The sequence below is a fragment of the Sminthopsis crassicaudata genome, chromosome 4 (assembly GCF_048593235.1).
Source record: "Sminthopsis crassicaudata isolate SCR6 chromosome 4, ASM4859323v1, whole genome shotgun sequence".
Lineage (NCBI taxonomy): Eukaryota > Metazoa > Chordata > Mammalia > Dasyuromorphia > Dasyuridae > Sminthopsis > Sminthopsis crassicaudata.
Window position 1 is genome coordinate 158572324 of NC_133620.1, and position 15883 is coordinate 158588206.

General features: G+C 36.8%; 2 protein-coding genes across 11 annotated transcripts in view; one reads left to right on the top strand and one right to left on the bottom strand.

Annotated features, from left to right (window-relative positions):
- Positions 1 to 3687, top strand: part of NHSL1 (NHS like 1) — a 345331-nt gene extending 341644 nt beyond the window's left edge. For all 10 annotated transcript variants that reach the window (XM_074309691.1, XM_074309696.1, XM_074309692.1 and 7 more), the window contains one exon: positions 916 to 3687. In XM_074309691.1, coding sequence (XP_074165792.1) covers positions 916 to 1648 — 733 coding nt within the window. In that variant the 3' untranslated portion in view covers positions 1649 to 3687. The remainder of the gene's footprint in view (positions 1 to 915) is intronic.
- Positions 3688 to 6901: 3214 nt separating this feature from the next.
- HEBP2 (heme binding protein 2) lies at positions 6902 to 13269 on the bottom strand. Its single transcript, XM_074309717.1, has 4 exons — positions 12676 to 13269; positions 11890 to 12025; positions 10652 to 10832; positions 6902 to 8018 (listed from the first exon to the last, which is right to left on the bottom strand). The coding sequence occupies exons 1-4, from the start codon at positions 12766 to 12768 to the stop codon at positions 7820 to 7822; spliced, it is 609 nt and encodes a 202-aa protein (XP_074165818.1). The 5' UTR covers positions 12769 to 13269; the 3' UTR covers positions 6902 to 7819.
- Positions 13270 to 15883: the final 2614 nt, after the last annotated feature.

The window sequence follows — 15883 nt, forward strand, 5'->3', positions numbered from 1 at the left end:
ACTGGACTACTTTTCCTCTCCATATTTGCCAGCTCTTTGGTTGATAAAAATGTAGAGAAGATATTATATAAGCACCAAATCCTTGCTTGGTAGCCAGTAATAATTTCTGTACCCTCCCCACCCCATCCCCTTCTGTTCCACAGATCATGCTGCAGTAGAAGAGCATTGTGCCTATTTTCCTTAGTTATTGGAATTTTAGGGTGAAAAGGACTTTCCTGATCATTTATTTAAGTTTCCTGCCTGATGCTGTATTTCAACATTGTTACATTACAATAAACATCTTACTAAAACTAACTCCAGGGTAGTTAGGAACTTTTAGATTAGGTGCTGAATGCTGGTATGGTCCAGTAATTTCACATCTGTAATCCTAAGAACTGGCTTCCTGTCCTGGTCTTGCTTGGAAACCAAACTGGAAAAGAATTGGAGGAGGAAAGATGAGATGATTTGCTTTATATTACTATGATATGTGTTATATGTAACTTCAATAAAGAAAATTTTTAGTACCAAAAAAAAATGGGATTTAAGTTAATGTTTGAATTCTAATACTGCCATTTATTAACTTTGTTAGCTTGGCCAAACCAACTTAATCTCATTCATTCACAATGTTGTCATCTGTAAGAAAGAGATAGTAATATTAATCACTACCTCACAGGTTTGTGGTAAGGATCAATTGAGATAATACAGGATGACCCAAAAATCTTATGTATATGTAAGATACTTTGTAAACTAGAAACCATTACACATATATGCATACTTATTCACCTATATATCTACTAATATTATTGTTATTAAAAACAAAACAAAACTCAGATGACAGTTGGAGTCTTCAGTGAATGAGAATGTCTTGTTATTGATTACTACCTTGTGAACCCAAGTAGAATAACTTTTTTTAATACATTTGTTCTTACATTTCAGATCTAAACGGAAAGTCCTTGGCCGGAAGGATTCTGATGATGATCATTCCCGAAACCATTCTCCATCACCCCCCGTGACACCCACTGGTGCTGCCCCCAGCTTGGCTTCCCTTAAACAAGTGGGATCAATACAGAGAAGCATTCGTAAGAGTAGCACTAGCAGTGACAACTTCAAAGCTCTGCTGCTGAAAAAGGGGAGCCGGACAGATGCCAGCTCTCGAATGTCAGCAGCAGAGATGCTGAAGAATACAGACCCAAGGTTTCACAGATCCAGGTCAGAGCCCTCATCAGACACCCCAGACAGCCCCTCAAGTTGTTCTCCAAATAAGAACAGGAGGGCCCAGGAAGAGTGGGCCAAGAATGAAGGCCTGATGCCAAGGAGTCTGTCTTTCTCTGGCACGCGGTATGGCCGGAGCCGGACACCACCTTCTGCAGCAAGCAGCAGGTATAGCATGAGGAACCGAATTCAGAGCAGCCCTATGACTGTCATTTCTGAAGGGGAAGGAGAAGCAATGGAGCCCACAGAAAACAGAATCCATCGGACTTCAGGAGTTGGGAGGGAGAAGGAAATGGATGGATTTTCTGGGAACCCAATGGACACGAGTGAACTTCCCTATTCTGAAGAGCAGGGCTCCAAGGAGGCCCAGGCTCCTAACCATTTAGATGCAGTGGATAAGGTGGTTAGTAAGGTTCTATCAGGACAGTGTAGAAGTTCTTTAAGGGAAGAGAGTTAGACTTCAAGGACAAATATGCTTTCCACCTTCGTATTCCATGTAATAGGCACGGGGATAAGGTATGGGTACCAGGGGTAATCCCAGGGTGATACCATTCACTTTGCTGAGTGTTGATTACACTCTGTACTTGTGCTGTGTGCCAGTTCATTGCTGGTTCCACATGGTAGAGGAAGGTCTATAGGACTTACATGGTGTCTGTGCCCTCTGGCTTAAAAGCAAGTAAAGCTTAACTTCTGAAAGTCCCTCTGGGGAACACTTTTCCTCGATGCTGGGCACGTAAAGGTATATGTGCTTTTGGGGAGTCTTTTTCTTTTAATTAGTGAGAAAGTGTAGGAGCAACGAGGTCAACCTAGGTAAACTGAAAGCTTCTGGGACATAATATGGTTGTTGCTTTTGAAGTATATTTATCAAGTTTAGTGAGTTCCATAAGCAGGAAAAGTCCACAGCTGGTGAGAGGTGGCGGCATTGCTAATTCAGGAACCAAACAAACTATATGAATATAGATGCATGTGTGCTTTTGAATTTAAGCATGTCATGGTTAATAAAGAGAAGCTGGTAGAGGGCTGGAGTCATTGGTTCAGGTACTTTTTTCTGGGAAAAAACAAAAAAAAAGATTTTTTTTCTTTTTTGTAAAAGTGACAAAAGTGTGTGAAAATGGCACCACTAAAACTTGGTGTCTGCTGCTATGCAGCCACCTACTCATACAGCCTTCAGCCTAATTTTTAGAAGGTGTGTGTGGTTTTGAATGAATTTCCTCCTTGAATAGAAATTTAGACAACTTTGGAGAAAACTGAAATGACTTATTGTAAATATGCAAAAAAATCTCTAGTGGTAATAAAAGAGAAGAATCAGAATAAGTGACATACTACTAGAGTTGGAATTTTCTGTTTATAAATAAAATTATTTCCAAAATTAAATTTGAAAGCTTGCACTACAAAATTGTGGGTGGAGATGTTCCCTTTTAAAACTCTGTTTTGCCAGAATTTAATTTTTGTTTGGCAAATTTCTCATCACTTGAAATGTCAATATTTGGTAACTTTTGGTCATACCAAAGAATAAGTTATGGCTGTTTCTTTCTAAGCTGTCTGCAATATTCCTTTTTTAAAATAATATAGAAGGGTCTATCTTAATTGTCTTGTACAATTGATACTTGGCAATGATACTTAGAAGAAAACACAGTTCTTTTTAGTAAAGAAAAAGTAGCTGGAATTGGCATGTTGAATTGAGCTCTTGAGCCATACTGGGAAGTTTTTAAATTTAAAAACAAAAAATTTTATACTAATTGGCTTGTGCAGTTTTTATATTGTCTGTAAATAACTAAGGTTGTTAATTACATTTTTAATCTTCCCCATCTTAGAACTTATCCATTTTTAGTATGTGGGGGAAAGTATATAGATTTATTTATTTTAGGGAAATATGCTTGTGAACCCCTACCTCTTCCACCTTCCCTATCTTTTGAACTCCTTTGTTAGTCATGTAAATTCAAGACCTTTACTAATGAAATCTTTAGCAGAGGGATCCAAGGGATCTATGCTGTGATATTTAGCTCAAATAAAACGAGACAGCCAATTGTTATCTTGTCTTTTATATAAAAATATCTTTTTGGATCTGCACTAATGTTTTTACATCTCTCCAACATATCTACCGTAGGCACTTCATAGTCATACCAAGAAACCCAATGTATTTTTGAGGATAGCCTAAAGAATGTGTTCAGGCTCCTTCTATCTTTTGTAGAATTGTTTTATTTCAAGCTGAGAAACCGTCAGGACCTGATATTATTCAACAATAGAAGTGTTTTATGATGTTTCCACATAAAGCATAAGGGTCCTAAGGTCTGAATACTTAGAACGTTCCTATGTATGTTAAAATTTATGCAGTCTTCTGTAATATCAGAAGTGTCTGAATATTGGAATCTACTACTTAATAAATTAACTACCTTGAAGGTAAAGTTGATAACAAACCTCATTAAGAGATTATCAGATTTTTAAAAATTGTACAAAAACGCTATTTAAACTTGCTTTAATAAAAACAAAGTAAAGTAATATTTTAACATTTTCTTCCTATAATGTATTGATCATAAGATAGTGTGATAACGGGGCAAGTTGTATTTTATATACTCATCAGATGTTTTTCTTGAATGAAAAAGTGAGAACAACTGAGACCAGAAGGTTCCAGTGGGAGAAGGCAATTTAACAATGAGGATCCAGAAAAAGCCATAAACACTGGGCTGATAGGTGCTATACATGTGGTAAAGAACAAATAAAACATTATGTATAACAAATGTAAGTAACATGGAAACATATAGCTGCACTTTGCTGCTTCTGCTGAGACAGAGGAATCTTCTACACGTATATAGAGAATTTTAGACAACAAGAACCTAGGTTTAATTTATGTTTTAAGTATGCTGAGAAGGCAGCAAAGTGTGGTGAATAGGGAACTGGGATCAGGGCTGGGAAAGCATAGGTTCCTACTTAATGATACTGACTTTTTGATATTGGACAAGTAACAATCTTTACAATGTGCTGAGCAGGTTTTTTGTTTTGTTTTGTTTTGTTTTTTTGTGGCTGCAGAGAAGCTGTCCACCTACTTTGGTATAGTTTTATAAGCTGGGAATTCTCTGTACTTGTAAAATCACAAGTATAGTATCCTAGATATTCTAAGATCTTCTCTGTAGCATTGTAGCTACATCTGTAGCTAGCTTCCTGGGTTCTCCATTATCTTAAGGACATCAAACTTTTTTTGTTGTTTGATTTAGTGATATTAAAATGAGACAAAGACAAATCTGACAACCCTCTCCTCCAGCATTAAGACCTTTTAAATGCCAAATAGTCCCAGATTGATCCTGTGGTTGTGAAAGATTCTTCACATTGAATTACAGAGAACAGAAAATCATAGGGTGTAACGAGCTGCCGTCTCCAGAAGCTGCTGGATCGCTCTCTGGGAAGAGATCTGCTGTGTCTACTCAAATCTCTCAGACAGATTCTTCTTCCTGTAACGAACCGTTGTCTCCAGGCAGATTGCTGTTAACTCTTGTCCTTAGAAGTGACTTCCCTTCCTGCAGAGAGCCCCGTCAGGCCTGATGTAATGCAGAGAGTCCTCTTCTTTCTCTGAGAGTCCTCTCTTTTATTCTCCCAGAGAATGGGCGTGGGATAATGCAAGGGCTTCTGAAGAACCACCCCAGCCAATAGCTTGCCCCCTCTATCAAGTCAACCTGAGTTCTACCTTGTAATTGTCCAGAAAACCTGAGTTCTCACTTAGTAATCCTAACAATAGGGCTCTACAAGAAAAGCTGAGAATAAATGACTATCTGACCTATCACTTGAATAATAGGGTAGACATCACTAACTCAGCAGTGCATCCTCTGATCTCTACCCTAACCACTACTTTTAAAGAATAATTTGTTATTTCTTGCTTCTTACAATGACCTTTCAAGAGAGTAGTGCTCTATCATTCTCATTAATAGATAAGGAACCTGGTTCAAAAACTTTCAGTAACTTGTTAGTAGTCATTCTCTAGCAAGGGCTGGAAGTAGTATTCTTTCCCACATCCTCCCTGGCTCCACCCTTAGCTTTCTACCCTTGTGCCATTTTGGGTTTAGCATGGTATTTGAAATCTATCCCTTAGATTGGGGATGTTTTGGTGGGACTTATGCTAATCATCTGGACTCAAAGTATTAACTGACATGATAAATTACAATGACAGGAAAAAAGGCAACACTGAGGATGCTTTTTTCCTCTCATCCCCAACTGCCTCTCACACATGTATAAACACAAACTCCTATTCTCATCCATAGACAGTCTATTACTAAACACAGGGAGAAAATGCTTTGGATGATTTAAAGGTAATCACTGTCTATGTACCAGGAGTTCTGGAGATGAATAACATAAGGGATTTATAAGATGTTTCACAGAAGATACAGGAAATCTTTCCTGTTTTACAGGGTAGAGGACTGTTTCAGCCAAAAATGAGAGAAGCATAATATTTGTGTTTATGTATGGATTCCATCTATATCTAGATATATCTAATATCTATAATACAACCTGGTAAGAAATTAAATCTATATTATAACCTATCTCATAAGCAAGACTATGGGCAAATGATGTTGCCCATCTCCTTGTTTTTTTTCCATATTCTCCATCAGTCCTTAATTATGGTATTTCTGCTTATACCTTATGCTGGAGACAGTTTCTTCCTTCACGTCTTATTCCTATTTGAAGAAAAAGGTAGAATTGATGAAAAAATTGAACTAAATCTATCCATGATCTGGTATGGAGATAAGCAAGATAGACTGAAAGAAGTGAGTCTCTATCGTATAAGGGATAAAGGGGACAGGTTTGGATAACCTGGAGAGATTGCTAGTACAGCTTTACAATCTTGTTCCTCAGGATATTTTTTGGAGCAGATCATTTTAAGAAGCTCAGAAATACCAGACAGCATTATTCATTACTTTTCAATATTAAATTTGATAACCTAAGTACTTAATAGGAAAAAATCTGTATTTTCCTGGTCTCTTGTATATAAACTTTATAGCATCTTACAATTTATTAGGAATAAATACTATTTTAAATTAGGATAGATGTGTGTGTGTGTATTTGTGATATATATGTAATACAAATATAATTTGTAATCTGTATATATGTTCACATTTATGTGTTTGTATATGCATATATACACACACACACATATACACATTATAAATATGTGAATATATATATACAGATTACAAATTGCCTATTAGAATTAGCTACATCCCAGGAATATCTGTGTTTATTCACTGGTAGCAATAAAAGGAATTATTCACTAGGGAATGAACTTTTAGACTACTTTTGGTAAATAAACTACTTATAATTCAGTTATCTGGTGCTTACTATGAGCCAGATATTATGCTAAGAGCTTTTTACAATTGTTATGCCATTTGATCCTCACAACACTTGGGAAGTAGGTGCTATTATGATACCCATTTTATAGATGAGAAAATAAATTGAGGCAAACAGGTTAAATGACTGCCCAGGGTCATACAGCTAGTAAATATCTGAATCTGGATTTGAACTCAAGTATTTCTCAGTCCAGGCTCACTACTATACCCATTGTGCTAGCCAATTGTAAAAATAGCTTTCCCTGTGGAGAGATCCAGCTTGATCCTTACACTGAATAATTATAGGAAGCATTAAATAATACAAATTAAATAGAATACCTCTGGGAAATAAGGATTCGGGTTTTCAAACTGAAAATACTAACCTCAAAAGCTAGAAGTCATATTGAAATTATCATTTTATTATTAAAAGGAAATTGTATGATCAAAAACCTATAAGGATATATGGCTAAACTGAGTAAAAATGCAGTTTTAAGTCCATTACAGAAGCATATATCAATCATTTCTTCACATGATATGAAATGATTGAAATTTGTAACAGCAAACTAGAAAAAGATAAAATTTCTAGCAAGGTGCGGAAGTTAGGTGTGTTGCATTTGTTTGAATTCTTTACTATTCCCTTCTAAAAGTAATTCATGACTTTCTTTTTTTGTAAATTAAGAGTTATTAATAAATTTTTTGTTAATTGAGAAATTTTAAAGTAATTTAGGCATCCTTTGAAATAGAATACTTTGAGTTAAAAAAAAAAAAAAAGCAGGGCTAGAAATCACTAATTTAGGCCTATCTGAACCCAAAGTCCTGCAGAGGGTAGGTAGAAATGAGCTAACAATGGAATAGAGAACTGTTGTCCCCAGTGATGGGAAGTTAGGGAAGTTTAGGATATTAGTAAACTACTAAAAATTGAGAACTTGGGATCTTCAGGGCTGATAGCTTGGCACTATCCACAGAGAGTAAAATCTTTAAGAAATACACTGGTGGAAGAGAGTTTGATATTACTCATGAAGGCAAGAATAGAAAAATACTAATATCAGGGAAAAAAAAAAGTTATCCACAGACATTTCCTTTGATCCTCAAGTGAAAAAGAAGCGACTTACCATTAAATAGATTAAGTGTTTTTAGCAGGAATTGTGAATTGCCAGGCTATTCTGAGGCATTCAAGATTGGAAAAGACACATAAGAAAACTCAGTTGATAGTATTTTTACATAGAAGAGACTACTAGATTAGCAATTTGTTTAACAAGTAGTATTGAGGTCTACATTAAGCAGAACTTAACTTTCACCCTTAGCATAATTTGTTTTTATTCATTTTCTTTGGGAGGTTCATTTTTCTTGATCAACCACACCTCATTGTGTCTATTAAGCAACTGAGAAGGACTGTTATAGCCTGCAGTATAGTAAACCTTTTCATCAAAGACTTTTCCATCTTCCCTTAAAATGCTTGCTAATGTCAAGAGTTGTTCCTGGTTCTTTTGAGCACTAGAAAATCCATCAAAAGACCTGTGAAGAAGAAAAATAAAAAACATGAATAATTTGAATACAACTACTTAGTTACAGCAGTCATATTCTCTTAGGTTTGGGGATTAACATAAGTGTTTAAAATTAAAGTTCAAAATTAGTAAATTCTTCCATGTCAACTAATTATTCACTCTTGTTCCCCCTGAAGAATCAAGAAAACTAGTAATGGGGGCACAGTTCCAAGAGAAGCAGCGTTCATCATTCCATATTCCAATATCTCTATATATGCAAACTGCAAAATCCAATGAACATCTGAAAAGCGCTTATTATATGCCAGGCACTGATGCTAGGTGTTAGGGATATCATGACAAAAATTAGCCAGTCCCTCTCCAAGGGAATTCATGCTGTAGTGAATAACATAATTTGGTTTTTTGTTGTTGTTTTTTTTTTAATGTTTTCATTATCTACATCAAGCCTTTCCTTTAAAGAGATGCAGGGTAACTGAGTAGGAAAATGAAACAGATTTGGCAGTTGCTGTTTTTTCCTTCTTTTTCTGCAGAAGAGCGATGTTAAAAGACAGCTAGTGACAAGGGATATACATATGAAACACATTTACCCAACATTGAATTTAAGTACTTTTGGGAGTGGTTCTCCCGTTTTAAATAATAAATAAATAATAAAAGGAAGGTTAAAAAAAATAAGCTTATATTTCTAAGTTTCAAAATATATGGAAATCTGAGAAATAGAAATATTCATATTAAACCAGTAAAATCATTTCCCTAAACTCAATGCTAATATGTTTTTGAAGTGGACCAATGACATCACTGAACTGGATTTAAGTGAGGCAGAATTATACAAAGTAATTTTGTCAGCCTCACTCTCCTAGAGTCATAGAACTTCAGTGGCAAGACAAAAATCAGGATAATTGGCAATAGCCTGGGGTGCAGTGGATGACCTTGGCATCTGATCATACTAAGCATTCCACAGCACTTGTTTCAGCTGCCTTCATGACCATTGGAAACAAACTGTTCTCAGCCCCATACTCCACCAGAGAAAGGCCTGTGGTTTACCTTTCTGCAAGACAGTTTATTGGGGTGTGGCCATTCCCCATGAGCCACAGGTGAGATTTGGGTGACTGAATGGACACCAAAGGTGGATAAGCAGTCCTTGAAAAAGGCTCAGCAAGCCCTCACACTCCCTACCTCCCTTAGCATCCTATATATCCCTGATAATACATAAATATACTTCAGATGAAAGAAATAAGAACTAGGGGAAATGTGGGTAAATGCAGTTAACTTTCTCAAGTGTTTATTGCCTTACATGTTTATGTCAAACAATTATTAGTTATGCATAATAGAGTAGTAAATTTTGAAGGTAAAGAGAAATACTTAAATACCTAAAATATCTGTCAAAAAAAGTAACAATTAGGACCAAAAATGAGATCATGATTAGCTATATCTTAACCTGGAGAAATATGCATAGGGTTAAAACTATAAGGACAGAGATCATTTGCCTGTTTCTGCTCTTTCCTTCTAACCCCTCCAATTGTCCTTAGAGGCAATATTTGAGTGGAAAAGTCAGAGCACAGCTTTATAACTCTGTTCCAAGTTTTCAAATACACACAAGTTTAATATTAGATATTACTTTAGAGCAATTAAATATAATATGGTAATATGTAATAAAATAAAATGTTACCTTATTATACAAATATATATATATATATCAATCATACAGATATACTATGTGAGCTGAAAAAAATATTTTCAACTACAATTTCATTCCTGTGAGTTCATTTGAAAGTTGGAGAGTCACATTTCAGCTACTGAAAGCTAAATGTTACATTTGAAATATAAAATCAAGAGAATAAGAGTCAACTTTTTATAATATTTTCTAATATATAATTTAACTGGGCTGGGAAGAACTTTCTGTTCAAATCTCATCTCTAGGAAACCTTTTCTGATCCCTCAGCCAGAGATGAGAGATTACTTTTTGTTTTTTCAACTTTTGTTGCAGTTATCTTTATACTCACTAAATTGCAGCTATTTTTGAACGTAGGTTATCTAAACTATACTATTGGTCTTTGCAAAGCATTGACTGGAATCCTTTAGTTTTTCATTCCTCACAATACAAATTCATCATGATATACCTCACTGGTATCTACTTACTTTTGTCCTGAGGGTACCTATTCATAACAAGCTTCCTTCCCACAATATACCATTCCACACTCCAGGTTTTTTGGACCCAATCGGTCCTTTTTAGACTGCACTTTCTCCACCTTTATCTCATGGAATTCCCACTTTCTTTCTGAATACTCTTCACAATATGCTAACTCACTCCTGTATATCACGTTTCCTGATACCTATAACGGAGATACTATGCTCTTCCCTCCTGAAATTAATTTGTATATATTTTGTATTTAATTAAGAATGTATGTAAACCTCTCCTTCCTTCACAGAATGTAAATTCCTTTTTAAACTCTGTATCTTCAACTTCTAGCACAGTACTTTGCACATAAAAGGTGTTTAATAAACATTTATTTGACTTGATTCTAAATATAGAAGAAATGCCTATTTAAATATATTAGTCTTTTTTTCCTCATAAGTCTCAAGTTGCATCAGAACTATATCACACAAGTGAAATTATCAGTACAAAGAGCTAAATTACCTCCCACTTACCGCACAAACACTGTCATTGCGGCTCTGTCTTCAATAAAGACATCTGACTCTGAAGGCTTGGGTGGATCAGATTGCTGTTCAGCAGGGATATATAAGGAAATGGTAATTGTAGACTGGCAAAATGGCCCTGAACCTGGTTCCACATAGCTTGTCACTGGGGTAGTCATCTTTATCTTTATCTCTGACATAATTACAAATGGGAAGAGAGGAGAAAGAATGAGTTGACACTCTATTGTATTCTTCCATGTAGCTATTTTTCATCTTATTTGCTTATAGCTTTCTTAAATAGAATGATATTCCATACTTCTTGACAAACATGCAATTTTAAAGGAAACTTCCATCCTTAAATATGTACACACACACACACACACACACACACACACACACACACACACATACACACACACACAGAGTGATTTGCTCTATTTCCCATATTAAATGCTACTGGCAGTTGGGGTTATCAAATATATCAGATAACCTTGAAACATGAAGAAGGAATAGATCAGATGGGTATTTTGAGGTACTTATAATGAATTCATTAAACAGAAATAGAGAAATAGAAAACAATGAGAAAAACCTCTGAAGAAGCATTTTATAGTCATAGTCTTGATAGGAATAGGGTATTATCCCAATTTTGTTCTCACCTCTATGTTAAAGAGTTTTTATTCAACCAGCATCCCTTCCCCCCATGTTCTGAAATACCTAGTGTAAGGTTACCTTCAACTACTGGCTTTCCCCCATTACCAAATAAGAGAAATGAATGAGGATATTCTGAAAAATTTACTCAGTTGCTTAGAATCACAGAGCTAGAGTTAGAGTAAAACTTAAAAGGTCATTCAGTCCAATCCTCTCATTTACAGATGAGGATATTTAATTTGAAGAGAACTGTATCTTGTTGGTTATTCTTTATTTTGCTGAACCAACTACATAGGATCATAGATTTACAAGTGGAAGTAATATTAGAGTCTATAAAATTAAAACAAAAAAAGAGGAAGAGAACAGCAGTTGAATTTTTTCTCCAGGAAAGCCTAACTAATAAGTATTTAAGATAAACTGTGAATCCGAGTCCTTCCTGTCTACCTTCAATTTTAACCGACAATATTGATGATGATTATTTTATCATATTCGACAGAAGTTGGGCCTATTCAAATAATTCCTTTTATATACTAAAACTGAAGACCATGTTAGACCTATTCCTGAGTCACCCTTTCATATGAATGTAACATGAACCATCTTACCTTTCTCGTTTTTTCCTTGAATATAATTATGAAGTTTGGTGAAGCCAGCTTGGAGAGCTTCATCCCAGTCCATTGACTCAACCGAGGTACTGACCCATTTAGCAGGTTCATACTCCCGGGTTTCATAACTACCAGACTTAAAGGAAAGTGGGGAAAAAAAATAAAGAAGCTCCAACAACTCAAATTTAACAATAATGTTGGCCTACTTCTGAATCTGCTTAGAATTCACACTCTGGGTGCAAAAATAGAGACTAGACTGTTTTGTGTGTAACTTATAAATTCAAAGACCTATAATAATTTCCTGCAACCTATTGAGCAATATTTTTTTTTAACTTTTTTACAGCATTTCCAAGATAAGGTTGATTTTAATTATTGTTTAGAAGAACAATGACTACGATATTTCTATAATAACTTCTTTACTAAAATTACTGGGACTTTTTGCTAAAATTATGAGATCAGGGAATTTTTGATTATATGTTGCAAATGACCCCAAAATAGTACTGTTTCTAAGCACTGGTCCCAGAGATCTTCCCAGCCTCTCAAGATGCTAATGTTCACTTGGCTATCAATCACTCGGGTTTGAAATCCGCCTCCCTCCCTCCCTCTGGGACAGGGTGTTCTAAGGGCTGGGAAGCGAGAATGGGTTTCTGCTTCACCGCATCCCACCTACTGCTGCGGGGAAAACTGGCTTCCCATTCCAGGCCTTGCAGCCTGGGCATCCTGAGTCACTGCTTTCGTCCGCGCCCTGCCGCTCCCTCCGTCTGTAAAGTTGAAGTCAGTAACTACCTCCCGAGCTGCCTCCTCCAAGCTCTTCCAGTTGGGTGTCTCAGGGGCGGGGGCGTCTTCAGCAACTTCCTCCTCAGGGTCTGGGTCAGGCATCTCGGACACGGGCGTTGGAGTTAACTTTCGAAAAGATGCGTGGAAACTGGGACCAGGCCTGACTGAAAGGGAGGCCCAAGTAACTTGACCCACTTCCCCGCCCCTGCTCCCAGGGGGCCGCACCTAGGTCCGAGACTCCGCCCAGGCGGGTCCTCCTGCTTGCGTGCGGTCCCGAAGGTGCCCACGATCCACCCCCTTAGCGCGCTTGGGAACAGCCCTAGCCCTACAGTCCGGCCCGACTGAGATCTGGAGGACGAGCTAATGCCACGGATCAGCAGACGGGGCGCCTTCGAAGCGCACCTTTCCCCAATCCTCTCTCTCTCCGAGGCTCAGGTGACCGCCCAGGTAGCCCCAGGGCTGTTCTTGATGTCTCGGAGAGTTGGGGGAGGAGGAACCGCGACTCGTCCCTTTTCGTGGCCCACACTCACACTCTCCCAGGGCAGCAGCTGTGTATGCTGGGAACCGGGGCAGACCCCAACTCTCTTCTCCTCCTCCCCCCCCCCTGCAGCTGGAACAGAGTCTGGTCCCTAAAGGGAGGCGAGAGTGTAGCCGATCCGGAAAAACTGCGGGCCGGTTTTGCAGGTTTAGCTTTTTTTTTTTTCTCCCTACCATTATCAAGCAATGATTAGAGAAGCTTCTGGAAACTTTAAAACCAATAGAAATGTGAGTTTCCATTTATCCTCTAGAATGTGACCTGGAACAACCTCTTCTGTCTACTTTAAACAGAGCTTTTATTCATTTACATTTAGAAATATGAGTTCAAAGATGCAGCATGAATAGAAGGAGAGTGCTCACCTTAAAACGGGGGAAATCTGAATTTAAAATCTGAGTTTAATATTTCGTCTAACTCTTAGTAGCTATGTCATTCTGTCCAAGTTACTTAACCTCTTGGTGACTTAAGTTTAACTGTAAGAAAGGAGTTTTGAATATTTTTTTTGGTTGTTGTTTATGGATCCTTTGGCCATCTGGTTAAACCTAAGACTTCTCAAGGTGATATCTTTAAATTCATAAAATAAAATACATAGGATTGCCATGAAAAACAATTATGTTAAAGTCACACATATGAGCATGCAAGTATATATCCACACATAAATGCACAGATACAAAGTTATACATATATATTTAAAGTTCCCAGACTCCAGCTTAGGACCCCTTAACTACAAGACTTTCAGTTGCAGAGAAGGAACAGACCTACTATTGGTAGAGAAACTTCCCTTATATTAATGAAATAAGAGGTCTTATTCTGACCTCAACTTATATCACGGTGTCCTGGAAAGTGTACATGGTTTCCTTGGTGTCATGGGATCTGAATTAAAAGCACAACTTCTGCCACTTATTATCTGTAACCTTGAGCAAGTTACAATCTTTCAGGTTGTTTTTTTGTTTGTTTTGGTTTTTTTGCAATCCTTCAGTTTTTTATTCTGTAAAATGAGGGAGTTCAGCTACATTACTTCCAGCACTAATTCCATCCATGGTCTCCTGATATGCCGATGTAAAAGAAAATCTCATTTTTGTATTTTAAGTGTTTATTATTTTTATAAATTAAATTTTAATTTCTTTAGCGTGAGGAGCAAAACCAATATTCTTTATCATTAAGAATTCAATAAATATGGTGGCTATGTAGTGCAGTGGAACTTGGAATCAGGAACACTCACCTTTCTGAGTTCAAATCTGACCTCAGGCACTTATTGTGTGATTCTGGGCAAGTCACTGAACTCTGCCTCAGTTTCCTCATCTGCAAACTGTGCTGGAGAAAGAAATGGCAAAACATTCCACTGTCTTTGCCAAGAAAATCCCAAATGGGGTCATGAAAAGTCAGATAAACTTGAAAAAAATGTTCATTTCAAAATTCCTAGGCACACACCCCTAATGTTATGCATACTTATGCCTAGAACTATGTTCTTATGATCTTCATCCATATGGGAAACTCCCTGATTGGAATTTCACTCCACCAATGCACATCAGTGACTATAATTTATAATATCAATGTTTCTTGGGCAAGGAAGAGTTAAGTGCCTTGCCGAATTTCACCGTCAGGAGGTCAATTGTGACACCCAATTCAAATATCTCTAACTCCACAGTTGGCACTACAGACTATTCTTTGATGTAAATATTTTGTTTTGTTTTGTTTTTCTGCTTCATCTCTTACTCTTTAGAATCAATTGGAGTTGTGATTCTTTCATCTTTTTTCTTTTTCTTTTTTCCTTTTGGGGAAATTATACTTAGTTTAAGGTGTGGTGATGGTGATCAAAGTAACAATGCTAAAAGCTAGCAATTAATATTTTTCTCTAGGACCTGATCAAATGTCTGTGGGTGACCTCACTGGCCGACTGGATGAACAAGTTTGTAAAGCCAGATTTCATAACAAACCTGATTGATACAAAGCAGAAAAAGTAGCCCTTGTGTTTACTCTCTTCATATCTTGACATTTGTAAAAATGTGACTTTAGGCCTTAATACAAAAAGAAGCAGAATGTTTAGTCATTGGGTGGGGAAAAGAAAGGAGCAGATAAGAAAGTATGAGGACTTTGGCTCTCTCAGTCTTTTTTTGGGGGGGTACTTGCACAAAGCAGCCAAGTGAAGGTAGGGATAAATTCAGTCTCCTCTCCAGGATATGGCCACAAGTAGAGATCTGAAAGAGGAAGGGACAGGTCTTGAGGCTTAGAAAAGAGACAGTATTGTCAAAAGCTATATTTGTTTACTAAACCATATTCTCTAGGAATTCTTTGGTTTGGGTACCATCTTAATGATCTAAATCTGTACTATAGTGTATTGAGAAACACTGGATGAAATTTGTATTCTTACCTTGACCTGTAATTACCTTGAATCTCCAGTTCATTCCCCAAATTAAAATGGCCCCCTGAGACACAGAAATAGCAGCTTACTGTTTCAAAAATTCACTATTGAGGAGTTTAATACAGTGATGAATAGAACATTGGAATGGTTGTGAGAAAGTCTAACCTGAGACACTTATAAACTATATAATGCAGAGAAAGTCTTTTAACTTCTAACCTCAGTTTCTTTATCTGTAAAATGAAGATAATACTTGAACCACCTGCCTCAAAGGATTATTATGAGCCTTAAAGTACCAAATGAATATAAATTATTGTGCTTAA